We start from the raw sequence: 21,205 nt of genomic DNA on the forward strand, positions 1-21,205 counted from the left end.
GCATATCTCTTCTAAACGTTTATATGCATGACAAGAAGGAATATGTGGATTCGTACCTGGGCATACCCGAGTTGGCCGAAAGTAGGCGATTCAAAAACAAATGATAAAACTGCTGCTCCGTACTACGAGCACTTATAGTTTTAGCACTTAAGGTACAGTTATTAAACTTATAAATTTATTTGAATAAAACAATCTTATTTTACAAATGAACAAAGCGTTTAATCATTTAAAATCCTTCCAATATGTACAATCCTTAAATCATTTCCAATTACTATAAGTTTAAGTCCAAAGTGATTTTTCTGTAATCAATTCCAAAAAAGGCAATTCATTTCTGATATTTAATAAAAGCTTTAAAACATTTTTATGTTTTTTAGCCCCCTAGCCTTCGCTTATCTCTACGCTGCACCGATACGAATGAACATTTCCCTTCTCGTATATACGTACGTTTCTCCTGCCAAGAGCATCGGAGAAGAAATATGCGTACAATTCGGACGTTTGTCATTAGAATCTCTTATTTTTAGTGCGCATTTTAGCTAACTTCTTAAACATTGTATCGGTGATCTCTTTATTCATCTCTGATGCAAGCATAGGAAATAAATTCAAAATAAGAAATTTGTTTACCTTCTATCTTTAATGTAATATCTGGAAAAAATTAAGTATATATTAAGATAGGTAAATATTGAAACACAAAATCATTTTTTAAATATTCATATTCACTTTTACATAAAAATTATTAATACTGTTGTATGTTTGTACATATCTTCTGATATGTAGTTTTGTAATACTTTTCACAATACGCACAAAAGATTTACACAGATTACAATTTTCTCATAAATGATCCTTTTTGTAACTTAACTCACACTGCACAATTCAAAAATTGTTGAATGATGCAAATAGGGTATTTTCAAAATCATGATACGATCAGAAAGAAGATGACCCAGGTGATGTGACTTGGGATGTGAATTAAGTGAATTAGGGGTAGGGATAAGCTGTGCTTGGAATACTGGATAGATGTTGGATATATCATAGTATATAGATTACATACTTAAATAATGTGGAAAGTGGGATAGAAATGTAGTAGTATGTAGGTTATGAGGTATTAGGTATGAAAAGCAGTGTTATTTATTGCGGGATACATTATATAGGAAGTGGGATGTAAGATACGGGACCTAGGAATCTATACTTTCAACTTACTTTTACGTAAAGAATCATCTCCTTCCTGATTGTACCATGACTTCAAGAACATTTTGTATACGTATATCACACTGTGACACATACTGATAAACTAATGTAACAATAACTACAAAAGAAAATCACACACAAGCTTTTGATTAACTGATTAATCACATTAATATAAAATTATAGTAACTTAGTAACAAAAATTCAACTAGTAATATACAGGGTGTTCAGATTTTTTCTGCAAAACTTTATCTGCATAGTCTATAGGCAAGAATAAGAAAAAACTGTTATGCAAACATAATGATGACAACAGAGTGCTTTCATTTTCAAGTTCACATTATAATTCCATTTTAAATATGTTGTCTATTATTACAATTGTTTACTATAGTACAATTTCTTGATCATTTTGTTTAATTACAGCAAATACGTCATAAATTCTTTGCATTAACTCCTAACACATACTAATTTGTGTTTATAATAAACTTTATAATAAACGTTAATAATAAATTTCTTCTTTCACAATTTCTCACAAGCAAAGATCTATTGATGTGATACCTAATGATCTTGGGGGCTAAGGAATTATTTCCCCTTGGCTTATCCATCATTGAAGGTAATGGTCATTTAACCTTTGCCATACTGGTTAACCAACTCACTGATCTTAGCAAGTAAATATTACAATATGTGTAAACATTTGTGTAATATCAGACAGATATCAGCAATGTGTCCTTATGCTGTGTCATAGAAATATTAGTCTGTTATCATTTCATATTTTTGTCATAACTTTTTAATAAAGCATTTAAGAGCCTATATTCATACACCATTCTTTTTCTTAATTTTGATTGTAGAATATGCTGACAAAGTTTTGCGGAAGAAAACCGGATCATGATGTATACAGAAAACAAAGATATAGTTTTTGCAGCACTTATGCAATTGTAACATCATAAAGTAACCAGTTTATAAACTTGAGTGGAATAAACATTAATTTTAAAATATAAAATATTTTTAAAATAGTCATAAGAATTAATTGTTGATTTATCCAACTATAACATAATGCAAATAGAAACATGAGCATTAGTTAAATTATCTAAGTATTTAAAGTGTATTATCTGACTATTCTATTTAAAATCTCTACCCTGTATAGAATTTTCGATAAGAAATGCACGAGAATTTATAAAATAAGGTTAAAATTACATGTTCATAAATACTAAATATTTTGGAAGATATTAATGGCACTTTGCACGATCGGATGACTATTTGCACTACACTTTCTATTATAACTGATTCTAGGAAATTAGAATACATTTACCTATAAAAAATCTTCTGTAGATGTTACTGTAGCTTCTATAAGCAGGCCAAAATCTAACTCAGCTAGACTAGCTGTAAAATATAATTAATTTATAATTGAAATAAGATTTGTGGGATCTAATAATATATTTGGTTCATACCTTTTGCTGTAAGAAGATCAAGAAATGTGTCCAATGGAGATAAACGATCTGCTGAAGGAAATGCTGCTAAACCTGTATATAATTTATTTAATAAAAACATAGCTGGAAATATTTGAGTTTTTGTTAATTATGTATCCTTACCATTATGATGATTTCTGTATTGCAATGTTCTACCTCGGTTTTGGCATATCTCACCAGATAAAATATTTGCAGCGTGTTCACGAGCTCTGAACATAAAGCTAACAGGATGTAACCATTGATTTAAAAGTCTTTTCGCTCGTGATCTTGGTAATAAAGACAATAAAGTTAATTTACGAATGGCATTTTCTTTTGTATCACTAATATCTGTAAGAAATATTAAATAAAAATTATAGAAATATTAAAAATTAAGGAGGTATTCTAGTCTAGAGGCATGAATTTCGGACGGTTTTTGAAGCTCTGTACAAACGAAACAAAAAAAAATTTTTACTATCCATTTTTTATCATTTGTTTATTGATACTTTAAGATTACATAAAAAATTAACTAAAAAAAACTCAAAATTCACAGTTATGAACTGGCAAAGTAGGAGGTCCAAAAAAAAAGGGTGTCCTGGCGTGCATGATTTCAACCCTTCTGGTCATCTGAAGCAATAACGGATTCTTAATTAGTATAGATGGGGTTATAGCATGAACCTTGGAAAAGTCAAAACAATATTTTTTCACAAAATGGCGGCTGTTTGAAAAAAATTTTGATCAGAGCGTGGTTGAGGCGATAGAGAAATGTATAAAGAACATTCACACCAAACTTCAAATAAATCGGTTCATTAGAACTTGAGGTATCGTGCACGCCAACTTGAAAAAAGTAGTTTCGAGAAAAACGCGTTTAAAGTTTTGAGACAAGTTTACTCGGACAACGTCTACCGTCTACTATTCATTTGTTCCGGTCAGACCGGAGCAGATGCCGCGTCACAAAAATGGCTGTAACACATAAAATAATTGATATTTTGAAAAATCCTTTTAAGGACATATTCTTGAATGTCTAAACTTTGGAAATATGAAAAAAAATTTTTCGATTTTTCAAATTTCTAGACTAGAATACCCCCTTGAAATAAAAATAAATTTTTGATTTAAAGAATATACCAGCCATAATAATTTTGCTGACATCGACTTGTAATTCGAATACTGATCGTTGTACATATTGTAAAAACATTGAATATTTTAAGGTTCTATATCCAAGATAAGTAAAAAACGATGTGAATCCTTGTGGTGCTGGAAATGCTATACTTTCTATTGCGCGCCTATAGCGCTCCAATAATACGAACAATAACCATCGTCTTATTTCGTCTAATTGATCGCTAAAATGATATCTTAATTTAAATTTTGTTGCAATATATGCATAATTATTCACGAATGATTTACTTACACAAGAATAAAACCGCGCTCTTGTTCAATTCGTGGATCAACGCTAGCCGCTCGACATAACATTTGACAAAGAGCCCGCGATGTTTCTAATTGCGCAGCCACATGTCTAGTTGCCATTGCGTGAACGTGTAATGGAGTACACGATCCCTTAGGATGCGTTAATGATGTCTGGGTACCATGTTTTAATAAATACATGGATAATTCTCGTAAATTTACAGATACAATATGTTCCTGCTTAGAAGCAGTACAACTTTCTGTTTCATTAAATAGCAAACCTGAGTCCATGAGTTTATTACTACGACCACTTGATAAATCTCCAAGCGACACTGTAGCCACAACTAATCTGCAATATCATTAATACAAATTAATTTTTATCAAAAATATTGTGCTACTACAAATATAAGAGAATTGCTGAAATTAAAATATAAATTTATTTAAAGAGATGTGCAAGTTATTCATAAACATTCATGTAATTAAATGGGTTAAATAAAGACTTGTTTAAAATGTTACCCTCCACTTGGAGACATTGGTGTACTGGATCTGGATAATGCTTCAGGTTGATAACATGCTAAAGAAACTAATAATTTTTCTGCAATTTTACTCGGCTTAAATCTTGTTTTATCTCCGTTATTTTTACTAAGTTGATCCCACAATCGAGTCCACAAGTCACTGCGGTAAGGAATCAACCTTTGTTGCGGTGATAGTAACATTACAGATGTATTCCATAATTTTTCATGACTCAATGTTATACTTAAGTCGTTCACTTTAATTTCAAAACTTATGTACTCTTCCATAGTCGTAACAGGCAACAAAGCCAATAAAGGTATAGCATCTGCTAATAAATTTTTTTGTACTAAAGCATATGAACCACCAATGAGAATTTCTTGCATGTACCGTACAATTTCCAATGATCTAGGTTTCTCTGCAATCGCACATACTAATTCTGAAATAATATCCAGATCATTTCTATGACAAAGAAAATAGTGCAATATACCCAAGCGTACTTCTATCGAATTTTCTTTACGAAATACTTCAGTAAGAAAGTCAGATGAGATTGTTAATTGTACTAAATCCAGTGTTGGTAAGTCTATTGTTAATATGTTCATGTTAAATTGAGATGTACTGCTTCCTTCTAGGGAAGCTGTATCATATTTTTTTTTGCTTCCTTTGGTATTAGTTTCTAACTCAAGCAATGGTACCAAATAAGAAGAACGAGATGGAAGGGAAATTAAAGGACCACATAATATGTGGCAACATGGTTCATGATTTGTTCCAATTTCGAGAACATGAGTAAATAGACCTGGTACAAGAACAATCATGTGATGATGTTCATATATTGCAAATGTCGGTCGTATAAGTTTAGCATGAGACCATGGTATGCCTGGTATAACACAATGAATCACACAGCTGCGATGAAGAAGTGTTACAGAATATGCAAAGTGCACTGTATTAGATTCATTCAATGAATTAAGTACATGCTGCTGTGGTTTTACTGGGCGATATAAGTAATGATGGCAAACACAGACCATTCCCTTAGGGTCAGAAACTACAATAAGATCTAGAGAACAATCGTGAACCCTTAAAGGTATAACATCATCCTCATATGTCCCACAGTTGGAAGAAGTTGATAATTGAGGTAAATTCAGTGGTATATTTAGCTGGGGACGAAAAAATAAATTGTTTGAAATATGTGGAAATTATTATTAAACTGCAATTGGTTACTTACCACTGTTTCATGCGGCAATTCATCATGAAATTGAAGACCACTAAGTGTTGGATTAGTTCTTTCTGTTTTATTTTCTTTTTCCTCTTCATCTTCAGAAACTAAACTTATTGGAATTTTTTTATGGTGTATATGATATAAAACCTGATTTACCATGTCCCATTGAGCCCAAATAAATGCTTTAACTAATGGTTCAGATTTTAATTCTTGTATTGAATAAACATCTGATACAGACGTATCAAAGATTACAGTGTATATTATAATACCTATACCATTAAACGATTAAATTTAGTAATCCTTAACAAATATAAGTGTAATCTATATATTACACAATTCTTACATTCTTGATGAATTAATAACAAAAATTTATCCCATTGTCCATGTTCTTTTTCTTTATATAAAAATTGAATTCTCACTTGTTTAGATTTCTTTGTATCCAAACTGTGTATATTTACTTCTTGTCCTTTTAATTCAACAATAAATGCTTCATACATTTCAATTTCAGTTGGTATACTCTGATCTTTGTCTTCTATAGACTCTGAATTTACCCTTGTCTCTACAGAAACTTTTTGTTTTATTATATATCCAAAAACAGTACGACTTTGATTTATTGTTGCTTGTACAATATTTAATACCTCTGTGAATTGGTGCAATACCTGCATCATGTTGCATTTTATTTATACTATATATATTTTATATAAAAAAGCTTGTATTCTTAGTATTGTATATAGATTAACATACCTGTAGCTTATCATTAATCCGGTCGTAGTGGCCTACAACTGTATATGATATGTTTACATTGTCCTTTACAGTTTCCTCTGTCCATCCAACTAATAAGGAACCATCCTTCTCTTGACCCAGTAATTTCCATTGTTCGGCTAAAAATCAAATTTTCATTTCACAGACACATTTTATTTCGTGTTATATATGATGTTAGATGTAACAAACATTTATATTATAACCCGTAACCTTAGTCTTATACACAATTTTTCTAAAATCTTATAAATAAAATAGTTGCATCATTAATTAAAAATTATATATTGTCGCAATTACCTGAATGTGCTTTTTCTGACAGAAGTAAACATAATTTTGCTGCAAGGTTTTCTACCATATCTATCTATAAGTCTTCTCTAATGTATAATACTGTATAATGTTTTAATTTTAAAGAAACGATCAATAGTTTTCAATTTGATAAGTAGCGTAGATCGTATGTGTATTTTGACATTATCTAATATATTGTCAGCTACTGTTATGGCTACCATACATATATCGATTTGACGTTGATAGTGAATTTGTATCACCGTCTGAATTGTATTAAATTTTTATTAGCGCCACCTTTGTTACGAAAATTCTTATTAGATAATTCAGTATAGACAAGCCAAATAGATAAAAATATTTTTATATTTTTTAGATACTGATAACAAGATATCGTTTATAAGACACGTCAACAGTAATACGTATAGTTCAAGATGTAAGTAAAAATAATTGCCTAGAATGAATACTTGAATCATATATAACGTTAATTCAATTCTTAATGATTAGTCATTACAGAGAACCGCAAAGGTATTAAAGCAACAGTTTTTCTTCAGAAGAGATCAGTGTGCGTAATCAGTATAGTAGGTATACGCCTCCCGTCTTATCCGCCAAAGAATTGGAAGTGTATTTCTTTGTGTAACGATTGCAAAAATAGATTTGTCAAAAATGGTCACCGGACGAGCGCTTCATTTTGTATTTAAAATACCAGATAGAAAAATAACTTGCAGATTTTACAGGGACATTCTTGGGATGAAGGTTAGTAGTTTAATAATTCGAATTGATGGCTGGATTTACGCAAGTTCTTTTTTTACAGGTGTTACGGCACGAGGAATTTGCCGAAGGCTGTGAAGCAGCTTGCAATGGGTACGCAATTAACTTTAGTCACGTACACATTTGTTGTATTTACTCTTTGTCTAATATATTATCATCAATCATAATATATTATATAGTAATCTTGTGCGAATTGTTATGATGAAATATCTTACGTTTACTATGTAGACCATATGGGAATAGATGGAGCAAAACCATGATAGGATATGGAACAGAAGATACTCATTTTGTTATAGAGTTAACTTATAATTATGGGATCAAAGAATACAAAACGGGAAATGATTTTGGTGGGATAACAATCCGGTCTAGGGAAGCACTTCAAAGAGCACGATCAGGTGGATGGCCAGTGCAAGAAGAAAATGGGAAGTTTGTTCTACAAGCACCTGGTGGTTACAAGTATTATGTTATTGATGAACCACAACCTCTAGATAAAGGTATTAATATAGAATTATTTTAATTCTAATATATACATATATTTCTTAGATTACATCTAAGTAAAAGACTATTTCTCCAACAGATCCTGTAGAAAAATTAACTTTGTCCAGTTCAAACCTTGAAAAAACTACTGCTTATTGGAAAGATATTCTAGATTTGAAAGTATTTGATCAAACTGAAAACAGCGTATTATTAGGATACAGTGAAGATCAGGCAAAGATTGAATTTAAGGATATTGGTAATGATCTCATAATGTTGTGTAATACTTTGATAATACAGATTGCTGTAATGATTAAGCACATCTTGCTTGATTAGGTACTGAAATTGATCACGCTGCAGCTTATGGACGCATAGCATTCTCAGTTCCTCATGCAGAACAACCAGAAATTCAAAAGAGAATAAAAGATAATAAACATAAGATATTGACTGATTTAATCACTTTAGATACTCCAGGAAAAGCTTCTGTAAGAGTTATTATCCTTGCTGACCCAGTAAGTACATTTAAAATACTGCAGTTTTAAATAAAATACACGTACAGTAACAATTGTGATTATTTTTAGGATGGTCATGAAATTTGCTTTGTGGATGATGAAGCATTTCGCCAATTATCAGTTCCAGATTATCCTAGTGAAGCAATTTTGGATAGATATATTAAAAAAGAAGGATAAACAATTAAGATAATACTTTGAAGCTATTGAAGCTATATCTTTTATAAAAAGACAATATTTTATCTCAGTATTTCTATAAATTTGAGAGACTGTATTAATACCACTTCAATATTTTAGAAAAAATATGTTATATAACAGAGACAATGCACTGGTTCTCATGCTGCATATAGCTCTTGCCTTGCAGAGCCATGTAAAAGCGATTCCACCCATATCCATTTAACTCTTACACTCTACAACTTTACACAGTATAAGTTACTAAGACTCTGTAGTTTTGTACATATTTTTCTAATTCTGAATAAAAGAGTAGTTTGTTCAATTCATGGCGGGGAAAAAGTTCATCGTCTCTACATATAATATAACGATCAACATGAATTGTTTTCTAACACAAAACTTTTTTATTAGTATATTGTTACATTACTAAGTTTAAAGTACAAAAGAGTTTACAAAACTTGTTTTATAATTTAATGTTTCTATAAAAAATATGTATTTTCTGGTGGAGGTTGTTAATGAGATCAAATAAAAACTTGTTAAGAAATGTTGTTCTCACTACCAGAGATGTCCATATCTCTCTGAGGTCATTAGCAATGACCCCTTATTATGTAGTATGATCTTAAGGAAAGCCTGTAGATAATATTGCAAGACGTAATGCATTTACTAGGAAAAGAAGTTTGATAAATATATCTAGAATATATATATATCTCCATCAAACGTATCGACGATATCAGTTTACTATTTACAGTTTACTAGTGCAACAACAGTACTTACTGTAATAATGAAATTCAAGACGTATTTTCTTATATTTATTTGCGTGTTTTTTGTAATCTGTAAGTATAGTCTGATTATTTTTTTACACAATATTTTTATTACTAATCTGTTACATATATACTTTTTATAGATGGTACTAGCGCAAAATATAAGTTTGGCAGTAAAATAAGTTTCGGTAAAGGATCATTTCATGGATCAACACATGGAAGATCACGTGGAACATTACATGGAACGTCACGTGGATCCTTATCTGGAACATCATATGGATTCCCATATGGTAGAACATCAAACAGAGCAAATTCTAATCAAGGAGTTCATGACTATGGAGTATCTAATAGTAAACCTTCACATTCTACAGGAAATTCTGCTGGTAACTTAATATGTTATATAATTTAAATATGCTATATACTATAGTTTAGTTAATACAGTTATTGATCATAATTTTAGGACCAACCCAACAAAATAAAAATATTAATACCGATTTCGTAAAAGCTGAGGGTGGAGGAGCTACACGACCAGGTAAGTATTATTTTATGTATTAAGTAATATTCAGACTGTTTCATTTAACTGAAAATGACAGAATATCTCATAAAAAATTAAAGTTATTAAAAAGATGGTTTAGCAAAAGTTGTTTAGTTCAAAGAGAAACATTATATGGTGCAAATTATCTTTTTGCACTATTAACCTATTTATGTTGAGAAATTATTAGTTTATCAGATATTTTAACTTTAATTTGCCATATGAAAGACAAGGAAAGACGCGAGAGGCTATTCATGTGTTTACGTTATCTTTGTCTTATATGATGTCCCCTTTGAACCAAACAACTTTTGCTAAACCATCTTTTTGATAACTTTAATCTGTTGTGACATATTCTATCATTTTCAATTAAACTAAACATCTTATATATCAAATATAGAATATGAATTAAAAAATGTATGTCTTCTAATAAATTCAAACAATGCCTTCTGGAACATCATATCCGTTCTCTATAGTAACTAATCTTATTGTACCAAAAGCTGTAACAGAAAGCAAGCAAAATTTACCTTATCACCTATCTGAGCCCCAGGAACCTAATATGAGATTTTCTGCGGGTTTACCTCAAAGCATAAATACTATAAAAAATTGACTCATATACCAGTTTGTAGATTATATGTGAAAATATTAATATTATAGGTCAGGCAACAATAGGCCAAGCAAATCCGACCTGGAGTAATCCTTATTTAAGAGACAATAAACCAACTGTACCAGCTCAACAACATTCTCTAGCTTATCCAGAAGCTAATAAATCGCCTGTTCCAAATTCTCTACCAGCTGTACCAGGCTTTCAACCACCTCCAATTGGATTCAAGTATCCACAGACTCATTCATCTAGTGGTACTTATCCTACTAATCCTATACATATATCTTCGAATCCTATTTCCCATCCAAATTACCCAACAAATCCAATACCATCAGGGAATCCTTATTCTACACATCCCTCTTCATTTCACCCAGCAAATTCAATGCCATTAGGGAATCCTTACTCTATACATCCTTCTGGACCTGCTTTTAATGTACCTGGACACTCTCCTTCTAATTATCCACAGCAAACACATGTACTTGCACAACCTGCAGTACAGCCATTTGTACCTGGCCAAACTATTCTAATGATGCCTGGACAACAAGATTCTGGTCGAGGTTTTGGCCAAATGGTCAAAGAGGCGCTTGTCTTTTCAACAATTAATGCGGGAGTAAATAGATTAATAAATCCTCATACTCATTACGTAGAAACAAAGCCTGCTGACTCTGCCCCACCAACTCCTACAACTCATGTTACTTACAACAATCAATATTTTAATACTGTATCTGACGGCTATAACAAAATGAATTCCACAAACGTACCACAAGGAACTGAATTTCCTACCTCTCCAACTGGACTCCCTAATTTTCCAAATGGGGCAATTACTTCAAATGTAGGAGGAAATAATATCCCTTCATCAGGAAGTGCGAGTCCAAACATACCAGACATTCCAAGTTCAACTACAAGACACGTCTTTGGATCAGGCATAAATGAGAATGTAATTACTTCTTCAACTGGATCTAATAATCCTGCTAATATAAACAGATCATTTGATTATACGATCTCGGACGATGAACTTTTTAGAATATCAGAAGAGCTGTTCGCAAAAAATTCGCGCAACATGAACAACTACATAAAAATGAATTTACAGACTCGAGTTACGTCAGCTAACATAACGGATGAAGCCAAAGAGCCGTGTGTATCTAATCATTGTCAACTTTTAAATAATTTGAGTGATTGTTCTCGCTTATCAATCTCTTTTTTTAGATTATTCGAAGTAGACCCAGAATTATTAGAGTATCCATCAATTTCTGTAATACGAACTCTATACGATAGCTACGAGTATGATTCTCGTAAAAAATTGAATCGCAGTTTGGAAATAAGGAAACAAGAGAATCTTTTGCTCGACATCTTCCTAAATACAAACGAGATGTCAAGAGCTATGGAATGGCTAGCTGATCGTGGATTTATCGCTCCGGATGATTTCGAAAGAAAAGACGTACTTCGTCGAATTTGGTTTACTGTATTCGACGGAAGTACATGTGGATTCGAGCGTGTGTTTGCGTCTGAAAAATATGGCACAGCCATTATTGGTGTGCAAGATTGGATTTATTTCGAAAACCAAGAATCTTTGAAACGCATAGATTACATGGGCTATGTAGATAAATTGGATCTTGGAAGTGTAAATGATTTAAGAAATACTAAAGAATTATTCTTATTGAAATAATACTATGTTAGCCATTTAATATAATTATTTTTTCAGACTGCTTCGTTGGTGAAATTAAACTTCCAACAGGATGGAAACATTAGACAAAATGCAACAATATTTGTGGGTACTTTACCTGAGCTGGAGATGGCTTTGTACACAATATGCTTTTACACAAGACCGAATGATCTCTGCCCAGTTTCCCTCGGCGCCACTAAGTTCACCATTTATACGCATTCATTTGCCTATTTCGGAATCCAAATTATAGATTTCGCTTCTCCAATGTTTTAATATACAAGATATTTTATACGTAGTAATTATTGTATATATAGGGACCAATATAATGTAGGCTACATTGCTCTATATATGTAGATAATTCATTATCAGCAATAAAGTTATTAACAAAAAGAAAACATTTTATAATATTAAATTATTAACGATATTGAACTCAATAATATGAAGAAATACTTATTATAAGTAAAAAATAAAAAAATATATTTTATTTTCTTCTGGATCCTTCTCCAATTCTTTCAATTAATTTTTCAATTTTTTGGCTTGATACAATCTTAAGGCCGTAAAATTCGGTTTCTCCTGAAAAATAAAATTACAATTAATCACTGAATAAAATCTTTGCAAAAGGACGCTGGAAGGAACAGAGCCATTAAATATTTATGAAGAGCAACGTCCTTGCAGGTAGAAGTCAGGGACATGTCATTACCTTAAGAACCTCCTTCATTACCAGTTTGTTCTATTAGATCCCTACTATTTGTTGCGAACGCATCAAAGATCAATGCGAGAGGAGAAAGCCCACGACGTATAACGTATAACTCGCTTTGTAATTCCAAACTAGTTTCAGCGTAGTTTAGTATGCGTCAGTTCACGGGAAGTCTTTTAGTAACGGATTAACCGTCAAGCAGTGCGCATCGATCATTCTACGAAGAAATCCTTGATCGTACTATCGACTTTGAATTGTAAATCAACAACCGAAATAGTCAGATAGCGAGAAACATGAACATCAAGATAGCTCTGATCTGCACGAGTCTCGTTTTGTTCGTGTTTGGTAAGTAAGTTTCTTTATAAATAGCATAACCAATTTAAAACGGCAAAAAGAAATCGTCCTTCCTTTGCTGAATGTTTCAACTATGTGGTAATGGATTTACTGGGTTTTACCTTGATGCAATATTTCACGATTCACGTTAGAATGTATTACAAGGAATTTTATGAGATTAAACTTATAAACGACCAAGTGAAAGTACTTTAACAAAATTTGTATGTAAATTTATACGTCTGTAAAATTACTGCCTATTTACGGTGTCAACACGATTAAGAGTTCAAGCTTCTAAACGATATAACTGAACTGAAGGAATTCTAAAGACAGAGAAAACATTCGAGAACAAAGCATTCTATGAACTGTTTAATTGCATGTTTAACTGCATGATGAAGCTGCAACCAAACAATTCATAATAAGTTCGCCGAGACTAAATTACTTGTGCTTGAGCGTACACCGATGCATGCCAGCATCGTATCATGTGTTCATTTGTCTGTATTTGAAGTCGCAAAGAAGTCGCAAAAGATCGTAACTCTCCCTAGAAAGTCGCAGCCATACGGAGGCGAGCACTGAGTCACTCAAGCAATTCCACGAAAGGTGGAATTTGTTCCGCTGATATGGTCATGAAAATCTAATTAGGTTTCATGAAATTTGTCAAGTAGCCGTGGTTTCTACGTAAACGACTACTACTCCGGTAATAGAGTGCTGATAATCAACTCCAAAGATTTTATTTGCTCTTTCAAAGTTTTATCGTAGCACTAAATACAAAATTACCCTAAAATAACATACAGAAACAAAATATTAGCATCCTAAAAACAGTACTGATGAACTATGGTCCCATATATTTAAAGAGCATTTAGTTTATAAAACATGGAGATTAGTTTAATACTTGACATTCAAATAGATTTAATGGAAATAATCAGGTTCGCGTGTTAACGATATATCATTATTTTATTTAGCGAATTGTTAAATTGTTAGTGACTATATAGAATAATTTATCATAGATTGATAGAGAAGCTCAACAAGTTGTAGGTGGAATATTATGAATCGTAATGGAATAATATACTCGAGCACGCAGCACTCGTTATGAACAAAATTGAAATATTATTTCTTTCAAACTCTCTGACGCGGTACATTCTATTTAACCAATGGTAACTTCTGTGTGCAATATTTTAAATTTTAATGATTGCATCGCATTCTGTTCATACAGAATAATGTACGTTTGAATACGTAATCTCCGTCAAGATTCTATTCAGTGATTTCATTCGTTTTACGCTTCGTTAATTTGATAACAGATAATTTGTTCACACAATAAGCTATATATATATATATATATATGTCGCGTTAGGTTTATAGGCGTGTAATGAATCTTCATTCGGACTAGCCATCGTTGTTGTACAATAGAGATTATATTTACTGGTGTAAATATTGATTTTTCCAAAGTTTGACAAATAACCGTGGTGATTAAACACTCGAGATGTTAGTGACAATGTTCTTAGGTTCAATAACGAATCCACGGTCAACGGGGTAACTCTTTGTTACACGTATAATATATTTTGAAGCACAAGGTAACGTTTGCTGTGACGCTCGGTATAATACTGCACGTACAGACGATGTGCTGCCCGCGTAGAGCTGACATTGCTCCTGCCCAGGGTTTGATTGTTAATACAACGTGTGTCCCACAATATTGGCACTTCTTTGTTAGGTAAAAGCCTTCATCCCGTGACCGTGGCTACGTTCGGCGACCAGTTGTGTTACCTCGAGCCCAAGCTCACCATCGGGCAAGCATAAAGTTTTATCATTTAAGTACAGCTATAATAAATAGTCTAGACTAAAGTATTGGGGATCTTCCCAAAAATTCCAAAAGAAAGGCTTCGATGACCCCTCATCTCCGACAAATATATACATATATATATATATAATTTGTGTACAATTTACCGAGAATTTTCATTCAAAAGTACTGAGTCGTACTTAAATTGTGGTAAATTTTCACAGTCGACATCGGGGAAGGAAAATGGTCTGGACGGAGAACCGGGAGCAGCAGTGGTTGGGGGAGTTCTATATTTCGTTCGAGGTCAACACCTCGTCCTCGTTCATCTCAAAATTCTCGAAATACGTACCAGCAAAGTAATCAAGGTAATTCTCGTATGAAAATATTCGACAATATATTATGCGTCCTTTGCGCTCTGCAATGGAATTAATCATCAGCAACACATGCTCGATTATCGATTAACTGCCCACGTATTCAATTTCTTTTTAACTGGTCGGTGACTTGCCAGTAGTATCGATAAGTAAACTTAGCTATTTAACGATCATAAATTATTGGTTATTTCTTGTACAGGAGGCTCCACTCCTGATAAAATAGGATGGAACGTTGCGAACGATAAGAAACCAGCAAGTGGAACCAATATCAATACCGCGCCTAAACCATCTGCTCCTATATCCGAACAGAGTTCTAAGACTAGCGCGACTAACGTTCAATCTGGATACAAGCCTTCAGGTATCCGATACTCCTTTTAGACCGGATATTAATGTAATATTCATAGACTAAAATATTTAATGGGCAATGATTTCTAGGTGGATATCCTAGTCAACCAGTCAGCAATCCTTATCATACCAACTCCAACCCGAATCTATCACCTGGGCAAGGTCATAATCCATCAATTGGGGGTTACAACCCTTCAGTTGGAGGTTACAATCCAGTTGGTCAAGGATACAATCCCTCTCTAGGTCATGGTTATAATCCAGCACCTGGTCAAAGCTACAATCCTGGAATAGGAGGACATGCACCTTATCCTGGAAATCCATCTTATGGTGGATACAATCCAGGCTTTGGACAGTCTTTTAGTCCATCCATGGGACAGACGCCACAACAAACGATTCTCTTATCGCAAGGACAGAAACCTGGTATAGGGCAATTAGCAAAAGAAGCATTCGTCTTCGCTGGTGTGAGCGCCGGAGTGAACGCAGCCGTGAATCGATTAATACCAGGAGGAATCTATGGCACGAGAGGCACTAGTAGCGGAACTGGCGAAGTGGTCCCCAGCCACACCCAAATTACTTATAATAATTACTATAATAATGGAACTGCTATTGTCCCGCCTCCAAATTCTGATCAACCGGCAGCTGCCGCAGCTCCTACGGCTCAACCAGCAGCTGGTTCGATTGCTCAGCCTCAACCAGCTCAATCAGCTGCTCAACCTGCCGCTGAGACATCTCAAGCTTCACAGAATAACGCAGGTACCAATGCATCACCGAATAATCAAAACTCTCAAGATTCAGCACAAAACAATCCTAATCCTCTGGGATTCGTCACCTCTAATGATGACATCAAAAAGTTAACGGAAAATTTATTCGAGAAAGAGAAGAACAGTGCTCTTAAGCATATAACGATCAATTTGCAAGGCCAGAAGAAAGATGATAGCACCAGCGACGACGCTGCTGAACCGTGAGAATCCATTTACTTTGAACTCCTAGAGTTAAAAATAAATCATAAGCTGGTGTTATAGTTCCAAACTCTACGTATTTCAGGTTGCTGACTGTGAATAACGAAGCTTACGAGATTCCAACCGTGAAAGCCGTGATAGCTTTACACGATAACTATGAACTTAACGTTAAAACGAAAGAGACGGTCACGTCAGAAGAGCGAAAAGAGGAATCGGAACTTCTTGATAAGATCCTAGAAACAGACGTGATGAAATCAATGATGAAATTCTTGGCCGATAAAGGATACATCCAAGATGATGAATATGAGTTTAAGGATACTATGAAGCGCATATGGTTCTCTCAATTCAAACGAATTGACGGAGATGCGTCGAGTTCCGGTTTTGAAACTGTGTTTCTAGCTGAACAGTTTGACTCAGATATAATTGGACTACATAATTGGATCTATTACGCGAAGCAAGAAGCAGAGAAGAAGGTCAATTATCTTGGATATATGAAGGAAGTCAAACTGGGTGATGTAAGTAACAATATGTAATATTCGTAAACCAACGATCAAAAAAGTTCATATTGTTAATGTTCACTGCATTATGTTTTACAGAAAGGAGCAGTTTTAAAAATACGTTCATCGCTAAACGGTATAGTGCAACCAGTCTCAACCATTTTTGTCGGTACATCACCGGAATTGGAATTCGCTTTGTATACAATGTGCTTCTTTACTCGGCCTAACAACCCTTGCCCAATTTCTTTAGGAGGAACTGAATTTGTGATTTTCGTGAGCAGAGTCAATTACTTTGGAAAAGATATTTTAATTTCGGGATATCCTGACGTTTAGTTTAGTTGAAATAAAATCTGCATTTTATAACATTTAATAGATTTTACATTATATGTTAGCTAATGTAATACTGACTTACGCAATTTCACTGAGAAGAATTAAAAAATTTGATAAAAATATGTAGAACAGAATTTAAATTGTTGCAAGTGAATGAATCTATAAATGAGTTCCCCTTTATTTAATATATAGCATACGAAAAATCTATTACTTGCCCGAACGATTTTTATATGGCGTCTTTCTAAATCTGTTAGATCCAATAGAGGTATTATGGATGGTCGTCCATGAGCACATTGAGTAGGTATCTTCGTCTTGTTTAGTAATTTCAAAAGCCGCTTACATTCTTTTAATGAAAGTGGATCTCCGAATTTTATAGCTCCTAAAATACTTTTCATTAAATGGTAGTGAATATAATGTTATAATGTACAAAAAGATGAGATTATTATTCTATTGATATTTTCTGCTGAAAAATATATACTCTATCTATTTATACTTTACATGTTGTATATTTTGTTTATTAAATTGTTTACAAAATTATAAATGAAAAAGAAAGAAAGAACATACCATGGCATGCTTCCATTGCAATTGCGTTGTGAATGGTAAATGGTAAAATGTTGGTTGAATAATTGCTATCATAACTTGGAAAGTTTTGTACTAATTCGTTTAAAAGATTCTGTACTTTTAACTTTAGTTTTAATTCATCATGATAGTATTTGTTCTTCCTTAAACATTCTGGCACTGCACGTATCATTACTGTGTTATTATCTATCACACTAAACGTTATACCAAACTTTTTTAATATCATATTATTAGATAAGAGTAAATTGCAGCTACTCGCAGGAAGTTGTATGATTATAGGATCTTTTAATTTGATGGAAAACAATTGAGTTCTTATCTGTGATTCATATCCTAAAAATCAGTTACATAATCAATGTCAGTATAGCTTTTTTACTTTATTTTTATATAGAAGATTTTTGTAAAGCTTTACCGTAAAGCAAATGCTCATATCTAATTCTTTCATGAATTGCATGTTGATCCATTAATAAAAGCATCTTCATATTATTTTGGGTTATTAAACCTACTATCAGTTCATTATTTATTTGACCTAATACCTGAAATTACATGATCAGTTGTAGTTCAACTTTTCTCATTGTAATTCCAACTATATACTTACTTTAATAAGTTTCAAAACTTTCTTGTTTAAAGTGAATTCACGAAATCGCTGGACAGGTTTACATGGACGTATGTCAAGTTCTTGATGAGACAATATATCTGGAATTTATAGGGAAATATATCATAAATAATTTCATACTATAATTTTCTGATTAGATTAAAAATGTTTACTCTGCAATCCAGATTTCAATTTGATTGAACATACACTTCCGTTATATTTATTTAAAATGTCTGTTTTTATCAATTTTGTGTTTCCACGTAGTAATTTATGCAATTTTTCTGGCAGGAAATCAAAATGCTTATAGAATTTTAGCGAATCATTTTCTAGTTGTTTCCAATCCTTAGGATAAGACCAATTAGACCATTCAGAAAGAGTTGACTGCATACTGTTTTTGTTAAGATTATCAGTTTGTGAAACAGGTGTAACTAAATCTTCTGCAGTCAACCGTGTTTCATTACCTTTTCTAAATTCTTCTTCACATAAAGGTTTAATACCTCTTGTAAAAATATGTAATATTTTGCTCCTAATACATTCCATTAAATCTTGTATATTAGAAAATATTAAAGTTCGCTTCTTATTTTCAATAGTAAAAGTATAATTATTACACACAAGAAATAGTAAAATGAAAACTGCCTCTTTCTTTGGTATATGTTCATATTGTTGTCTTTCGAAGAACTTTAATGTATTAATGAAAGTAGTTGAAATTATTTTTAAGATTAAGGGACAATGAACAAGTTTATTATTTAGAAAAATATATTGAGAAGCTGTATCTTTAGAATCAGTTAATCCAATGTATGCACAGTATTTGATATTAGGCTTCTTCATACATCTTATATACCATATTTTATGAAGTAACACTTCTAGGCTATATAATGACTTAAAAATATATATTGGATTGTGTGGCTTAGTGATTATCATGTTAATTTTCTTTTGATGATCATCTCTTATGGTGAATGAAGTCTGGAAACATAAAATATATCTTAATTTGAAATATAAGGAACACCTATAAATATCAAGTATTCATTTACCTGAGGATTGGCTATGGCAATGTTTCCAATCAAATGATACATGAAAGTTATATTCCATTTATTTAAGGATAACTCATGGAATCCATGAATGCTTACTGTAGTACCTTGAGAAGGTCTTCTTTCAATTTTAATAATTCTTGGTTCACAGTTTACTTTGAAAATCTGTGAGCATTAACAACTTGTTAGTTTCTACTTCAAATGAATTCTTAATTATGAAGATTACCTTCATATATGTTTTACGTGACAAATAATATCTAGATGTTATTATCATAGCATTAGACAATCTACGAATGTTAATAATCGTATGTTTTCTCCAATTGCATAAATTATATATATTTGAATAATTCAAAGAAGTTTCATTATTGTATTCTGCCATCACATTTAATCGCATTTTCGGTATTCCTATACCATTGTCTATTACTTGAATTTTACGTTGTTCAATGTGAAATCGTATTGCAATTGCTGTAGCGTTAGCGGATAAAGAATTTGACACCTGTTGAGGAGATTTATAAAAATGTCAAAAACAAAAGACAAAAGATAAGTGGTACTTTATATTTGTTTAAATAGTAATATACCAGTTCTAACACACAATCTGCAATATTCGTCACATTAGTAGCAGCAATAATTGACGCTTCCATTTTAATCTGAACCACGTTCACGCTACAACAATGAAGTTTTTTACGCGCCTTTGTCTCCCTCTACTAGCAATCAACAAAAGAAAAGCATCAATAACAATCTTTCGATCTTACGATCTGTTACTTAATATCCCACAACTTTATTATCGGATTTAAAGATGTTTCAGAATAACATCTCTGAGAATAGAATATTTTGAAAAGAAATGAAGATTAAAATATAATATTCACCAATAGCTTCTATTATTTAGTTCTTTAAAAAACTTCGATTATTCACAGATTTATACGCATTAGACCACTCAACAATTCTAATCTTCTTTTCTTCCATTGAGTTGCAAATTATGCGTATTACTAAATAATATTATATGATAATACTAAATGCTATTATTACCTTTACTATATGCGAATTAAAGAAGATGTTCATAACGTATGCGCGTGTTTAGAAATTTTGAAATGCGCCCAATTTCAGCATCCGAATAACATCTACGCATGCGTACAGTGACCGATAAGGAAGAGTGTCGCAGTCGATAAGAAAGGAATAGTTGCCGACAGAATTCCATTATAAATGCTTATCAGCAACCGGTAACCAACGAAATATTGATCTTTGAATTTTCTGAAAAATTCCTTTAATGTGAGTAGAGTGATGATTGCCTTCCATTTAAACAAAAATTACTTTCTTGTCGACGACACGTATAAAAATTTTAGAGATGACTATAATTACTGGTCACAGCTTTTGATAAATACCATAGATTTGTTGTTATTCTAGATTCTTGGACGATTTATTGGAAATCTACTCTAAATTT

At 32.4% G+C, this 21,205-nt stretch overlaps 6 protein-coding genes and 1 long non-coding RNA gene across 10 annotated transcripts; 3 read left to right on the forward strand and 4 right to left on the reverse strand.

The window, feature by feature from the left end:
- Positions 1–194: 194 nt before the first annotated feature.
- pigeon (gamma-secretase activating protein pigeon) lies at positions 195–6,942 on the reverse strand. Of its 4 annotated transcripts, none has more exons than XR_013058317.1 (11): positions 6,802–6,942; positions 6,490–6,626; positions 6,089–6,404; positions 5,752–6,014; positions 4,536–5,683; positions 4,027–4,368; positions 3,744–3,958; positions 2,766–2,969; positions 2,625–2,696; positions 718–2,556; positions 195–642 (listed from the first exon to the last, which is right to left on the reverse strand). XR_013058317.1 is itself a non-coding variant. In XM_033332758.2 (11 exons), exons 1-10 carry the CDS (start codon positions 6,857–6,859, stop codon positions 2,486–2,488), a joined length of 2,826 nt encoding a protein of 941 aa, XP_033188649.2. In that variant the 5' UTR covers positions 6,860–6,942; the 3' UTR covers positions 195–642. The 4 variants fall into 4 exon arrangements, 3 of the variants coding, with proteins under 3 accessions (XP_033188649.2, XP_076474490.1, XP_076474491.1); XM_033332758.2 differs by having other exon boundaries at positions 2,486–2,556; XM_076618375.1 differs by lacking the exons at positions 195–642; positions 718–2,556; positions 2,625–2,696; positions 2,766–2,969 and adding an exon at positions 3,096–3,245.
- Positions 6,943–7,406: 464 nt separating this feature from the next.
- Positions 7,407–9,252, forward strand: LOC117156074 (glyoxalase domain-containing protein 4). Its single transcript, XM_033332786.2, has 6 exons — positions 7,407–7,539; positions 7,598–7,647; positions 7,783–8,048; positions 8,132–8,287; positions 8,365–8,540; positions 8,610–9,252. The coding sequence occupies exons 1-6, from the start codon at positions 7,450–7,452 to the stop codon at positions 8,715–8,717; spliced, it is 846 nt and encodes a 281-aa protein (XP_033188677.1). The 5' UTR covers positions 7,407–7,449; the 3' UTR covers positions 8,718–9,252.
- Positions 9,253–9,382: 130 nt separating this feature from the next.
- LOC117156062 (uncharacterized) lies at positions 9,383–12,660 on the forward strand. Its single transcript, XM_033332763.2, has 6 exons — positions 9,383–9,541; positions 9,613–9,852; positions 9,930–10,001; positions 10,656–11,736; positions 11,809–12,223; positions 12,305–12,660. Exons 1-6 carry the CDS (start codon positions 9,490–9,492, stop codon positions 12,536–12,538), a joined length of 2,094 nt encoding a protein of 697 aa, XP_033188654.1. The 5' UTR covers positions 9,383–9,489; the 3' UTR covers positions 12,539–12,660.
- Positions 9,604–13,064, reverse strand: LOC143302655 (uncharacterized). The gene is made up of 2 exons (XR_013058319.1): positions 12,966–13,064; positions 9,604–12,838 (listed from the first exon to the last, which is right to left on the reverse strand). It is a non-coding gene; the product is annotated as an uncharacterized LOC143302655 (long non-coding RNA).
- A 43-nt stretch (positions 13,065–13,107) lies between these two features.
- On the forward strand, positions 13,108–18,065 carry LOC117156068 (uncharacterized). The gene is made up of 6 exons (XM_033332776.2): positions 13,108–13,307; positions 15,291–15,431; positions 15,637–15,795; positions 15,873–16,743; positions 16,827–17,256; positions 17,338–18,065. Exons 1-6 carry the CDS (start codon positions 13,256–13,258, stop codon positions 17,569–17,571), a joined length of 1,887 nt encoding a protein of 628 aa, XP_033188667.2. The 5' UTR covers positions 13,108–13,255; the 3' UTR covers positions 17,572–18,065.
- Positions 17,670–18,719, reverse strand: LOC143302413 (DNA mismatch repair protein Mlh3). The gene is made up of 4 exons (XM_076618692.1): positions 18,711–18,719; positions 18,557–18,680; positions 18,133–18,477; positions 17,670–17,947 (listed from the first exon to the last, which is right to left on the reverse strand). Exons 1-4 carry the CDS (start codon positions 18,717–18,719, stop codon positions 17,670–17,672), a joined length of 756 nt encoding a protein of 251 aa, XP_076474807.1.
- Positions 18,720–18,745: 26 nt separating this feature from the next.
- On the reverse strand, positions 18,746–21,186 carry LOC117156067 (DNA mismatch repair protein Mlh3-like). The gene is made up of 4 exons (XM_076618385.1): positions 20,346–21,186; positions 19,994–20,263; positions 19,771–19,932; positions 18,746–19,702 (listed from the first exon to the last, which is right to left on the reverse strand). Exons 1-4 carry the CDS (start codon positions 20,406–20,408, stop codon positions 18,899–18,901), a joined length of 1,299 nt encoding a protein of 432 aa, XP_076474500.1. The 5' UTR covers positions 20,409–21,186; the 3' UTR covers positions 18,746–18,898.
- Positions 21,187–21,205: the final 19 nt, after the last annotated feature.

The sequence above is a fragment of the Bombus vancouverensis genome, chromosome 5 (genome assembly GCF_051014615.1).
Source record: "Bombus vancouverensis nearcticus chromosome 5, iyBomVanc1_principal, whole genome shotgun sequence".
NCBI classification, from domain to species: domain Eukaryota; kingdom Metazoa; phylum Arthropoda; class Insecta; order Hymenoptera; family Apidae; genus Bombus; species Bombus vancouverensis.

Coding starts and splice junctions, on each gene's coding strand:
- pigeon (XM_033332758.2), bottom strand. CDS start 6,859: ATGGTAGAAAACCTTGCAGCAAAATTATGTTTACTTCTGTCAGAAAAA. Junction 5,684..5,751: donor AATTGCCGCATGAAACAGTG/GTAAGTAACCAA, acceptor TTTCGTCCCCAG/CTAAATATACCACTGAATTT. Junction 3,959..4,026: donor GAGCGCGGTTTTATTCTTGT/GTAAGTAAATCA, acceptor ATATCATTTTAG/CGATCAATTAGACGAAATAA.
- LOC117156074 (XM_033332786.2), top strand. CDS start 7,450: ATGGTCACCGGACGAGCGCTTCATTTTGTATTTAAAATACCAGATAGA. Junction 7,540..7,597: donor GGGACATTCTTGGGATGAAG/GTTAGTAGTTTA, acceptor CTTTTTTTACAG/GTGTTACGGCACGAGGAATT. Junction 7,648..7,782: donor TGTGAAGCAGCTTGCAATGG/GTACGCAATTAA, acceptor TTTACTATGTAG/ACCATATGGGAATAGATGGA.
- LOC117156062 (XM_033332763.2), top strand. CDS start 9,490: ATGAAATTCAAGACGTATTTTCTTATATTTATTTGCGTGTTTTTTGTA. Junction 9,542..9,612: donor TTGCGTGTTTTTTGTAATCT/GTAAGTATAGTC, acceptor TACTTTTTATAG/ATGGTACTAGCGCAAAATAT. Junction 10,002..10,655: donor TGGAGGAGCTACACGACCAG/GTAAGTATTATT, acceptor TTAATATTATAG/GTCAGGCAACAATAGGCCAA.
- LOC117156068 (XM_033332776.2), top strand. CDS start 13,256: ATGAACATCAAGATAGCTCTGATCTGCACGAGTCTCGTTTTGTTCGTG. Junction 13,308..15,290: donor TCTCGTTTTGTTCGTGTTTG/GTAAGTAAGTTT, acceptor AAATTTTCACAG/TCGACATCGGGGAAGGAAAA. Junction 15,796..15,872: donor ATCTGGATACAAGCCTTCAG/GTATCCGATACT, acceptor AATGATTTCTAG/GTGGATATCCTAGTCAACCA.
- LOC143302413 (XM_076618692.1), bottom strand. Junction 18,478..18,556: donor ATATGAGCATTTGCTTTACG/GTAAAGCTTTAC, acceptor ACTGATTTTTAG/GATATGAATCACAGATAAGA. Junction 17,948..18,132: donor TGCAATGGAAGCATGCCATG/GTATGTTCTTTC, acceptor AAAGTATTTTAG/GAGCTATAAAATTCGGAGAT.
- LOC117156067 (XM_076618385.1), bottom strand. CDS start 20,408: ATGGAAGCGTCAATTATTGCTGCTACTAATGTGACGAATATTGCAGAT. Junction 19,933..19,993: donor CACGTAAAACATATATGAAG/GTAATCTTCATA, acceptor TAATGCTCACAG/ATTTTCAAAGTAAACTGTGA. Junction 19,703..19,770: donor TTGCCATAGCCAATCCTCAG/GTAAATGAATAC, acceptor TTATGTTTCCAG/ACTTCATTCACCATAAGAGA.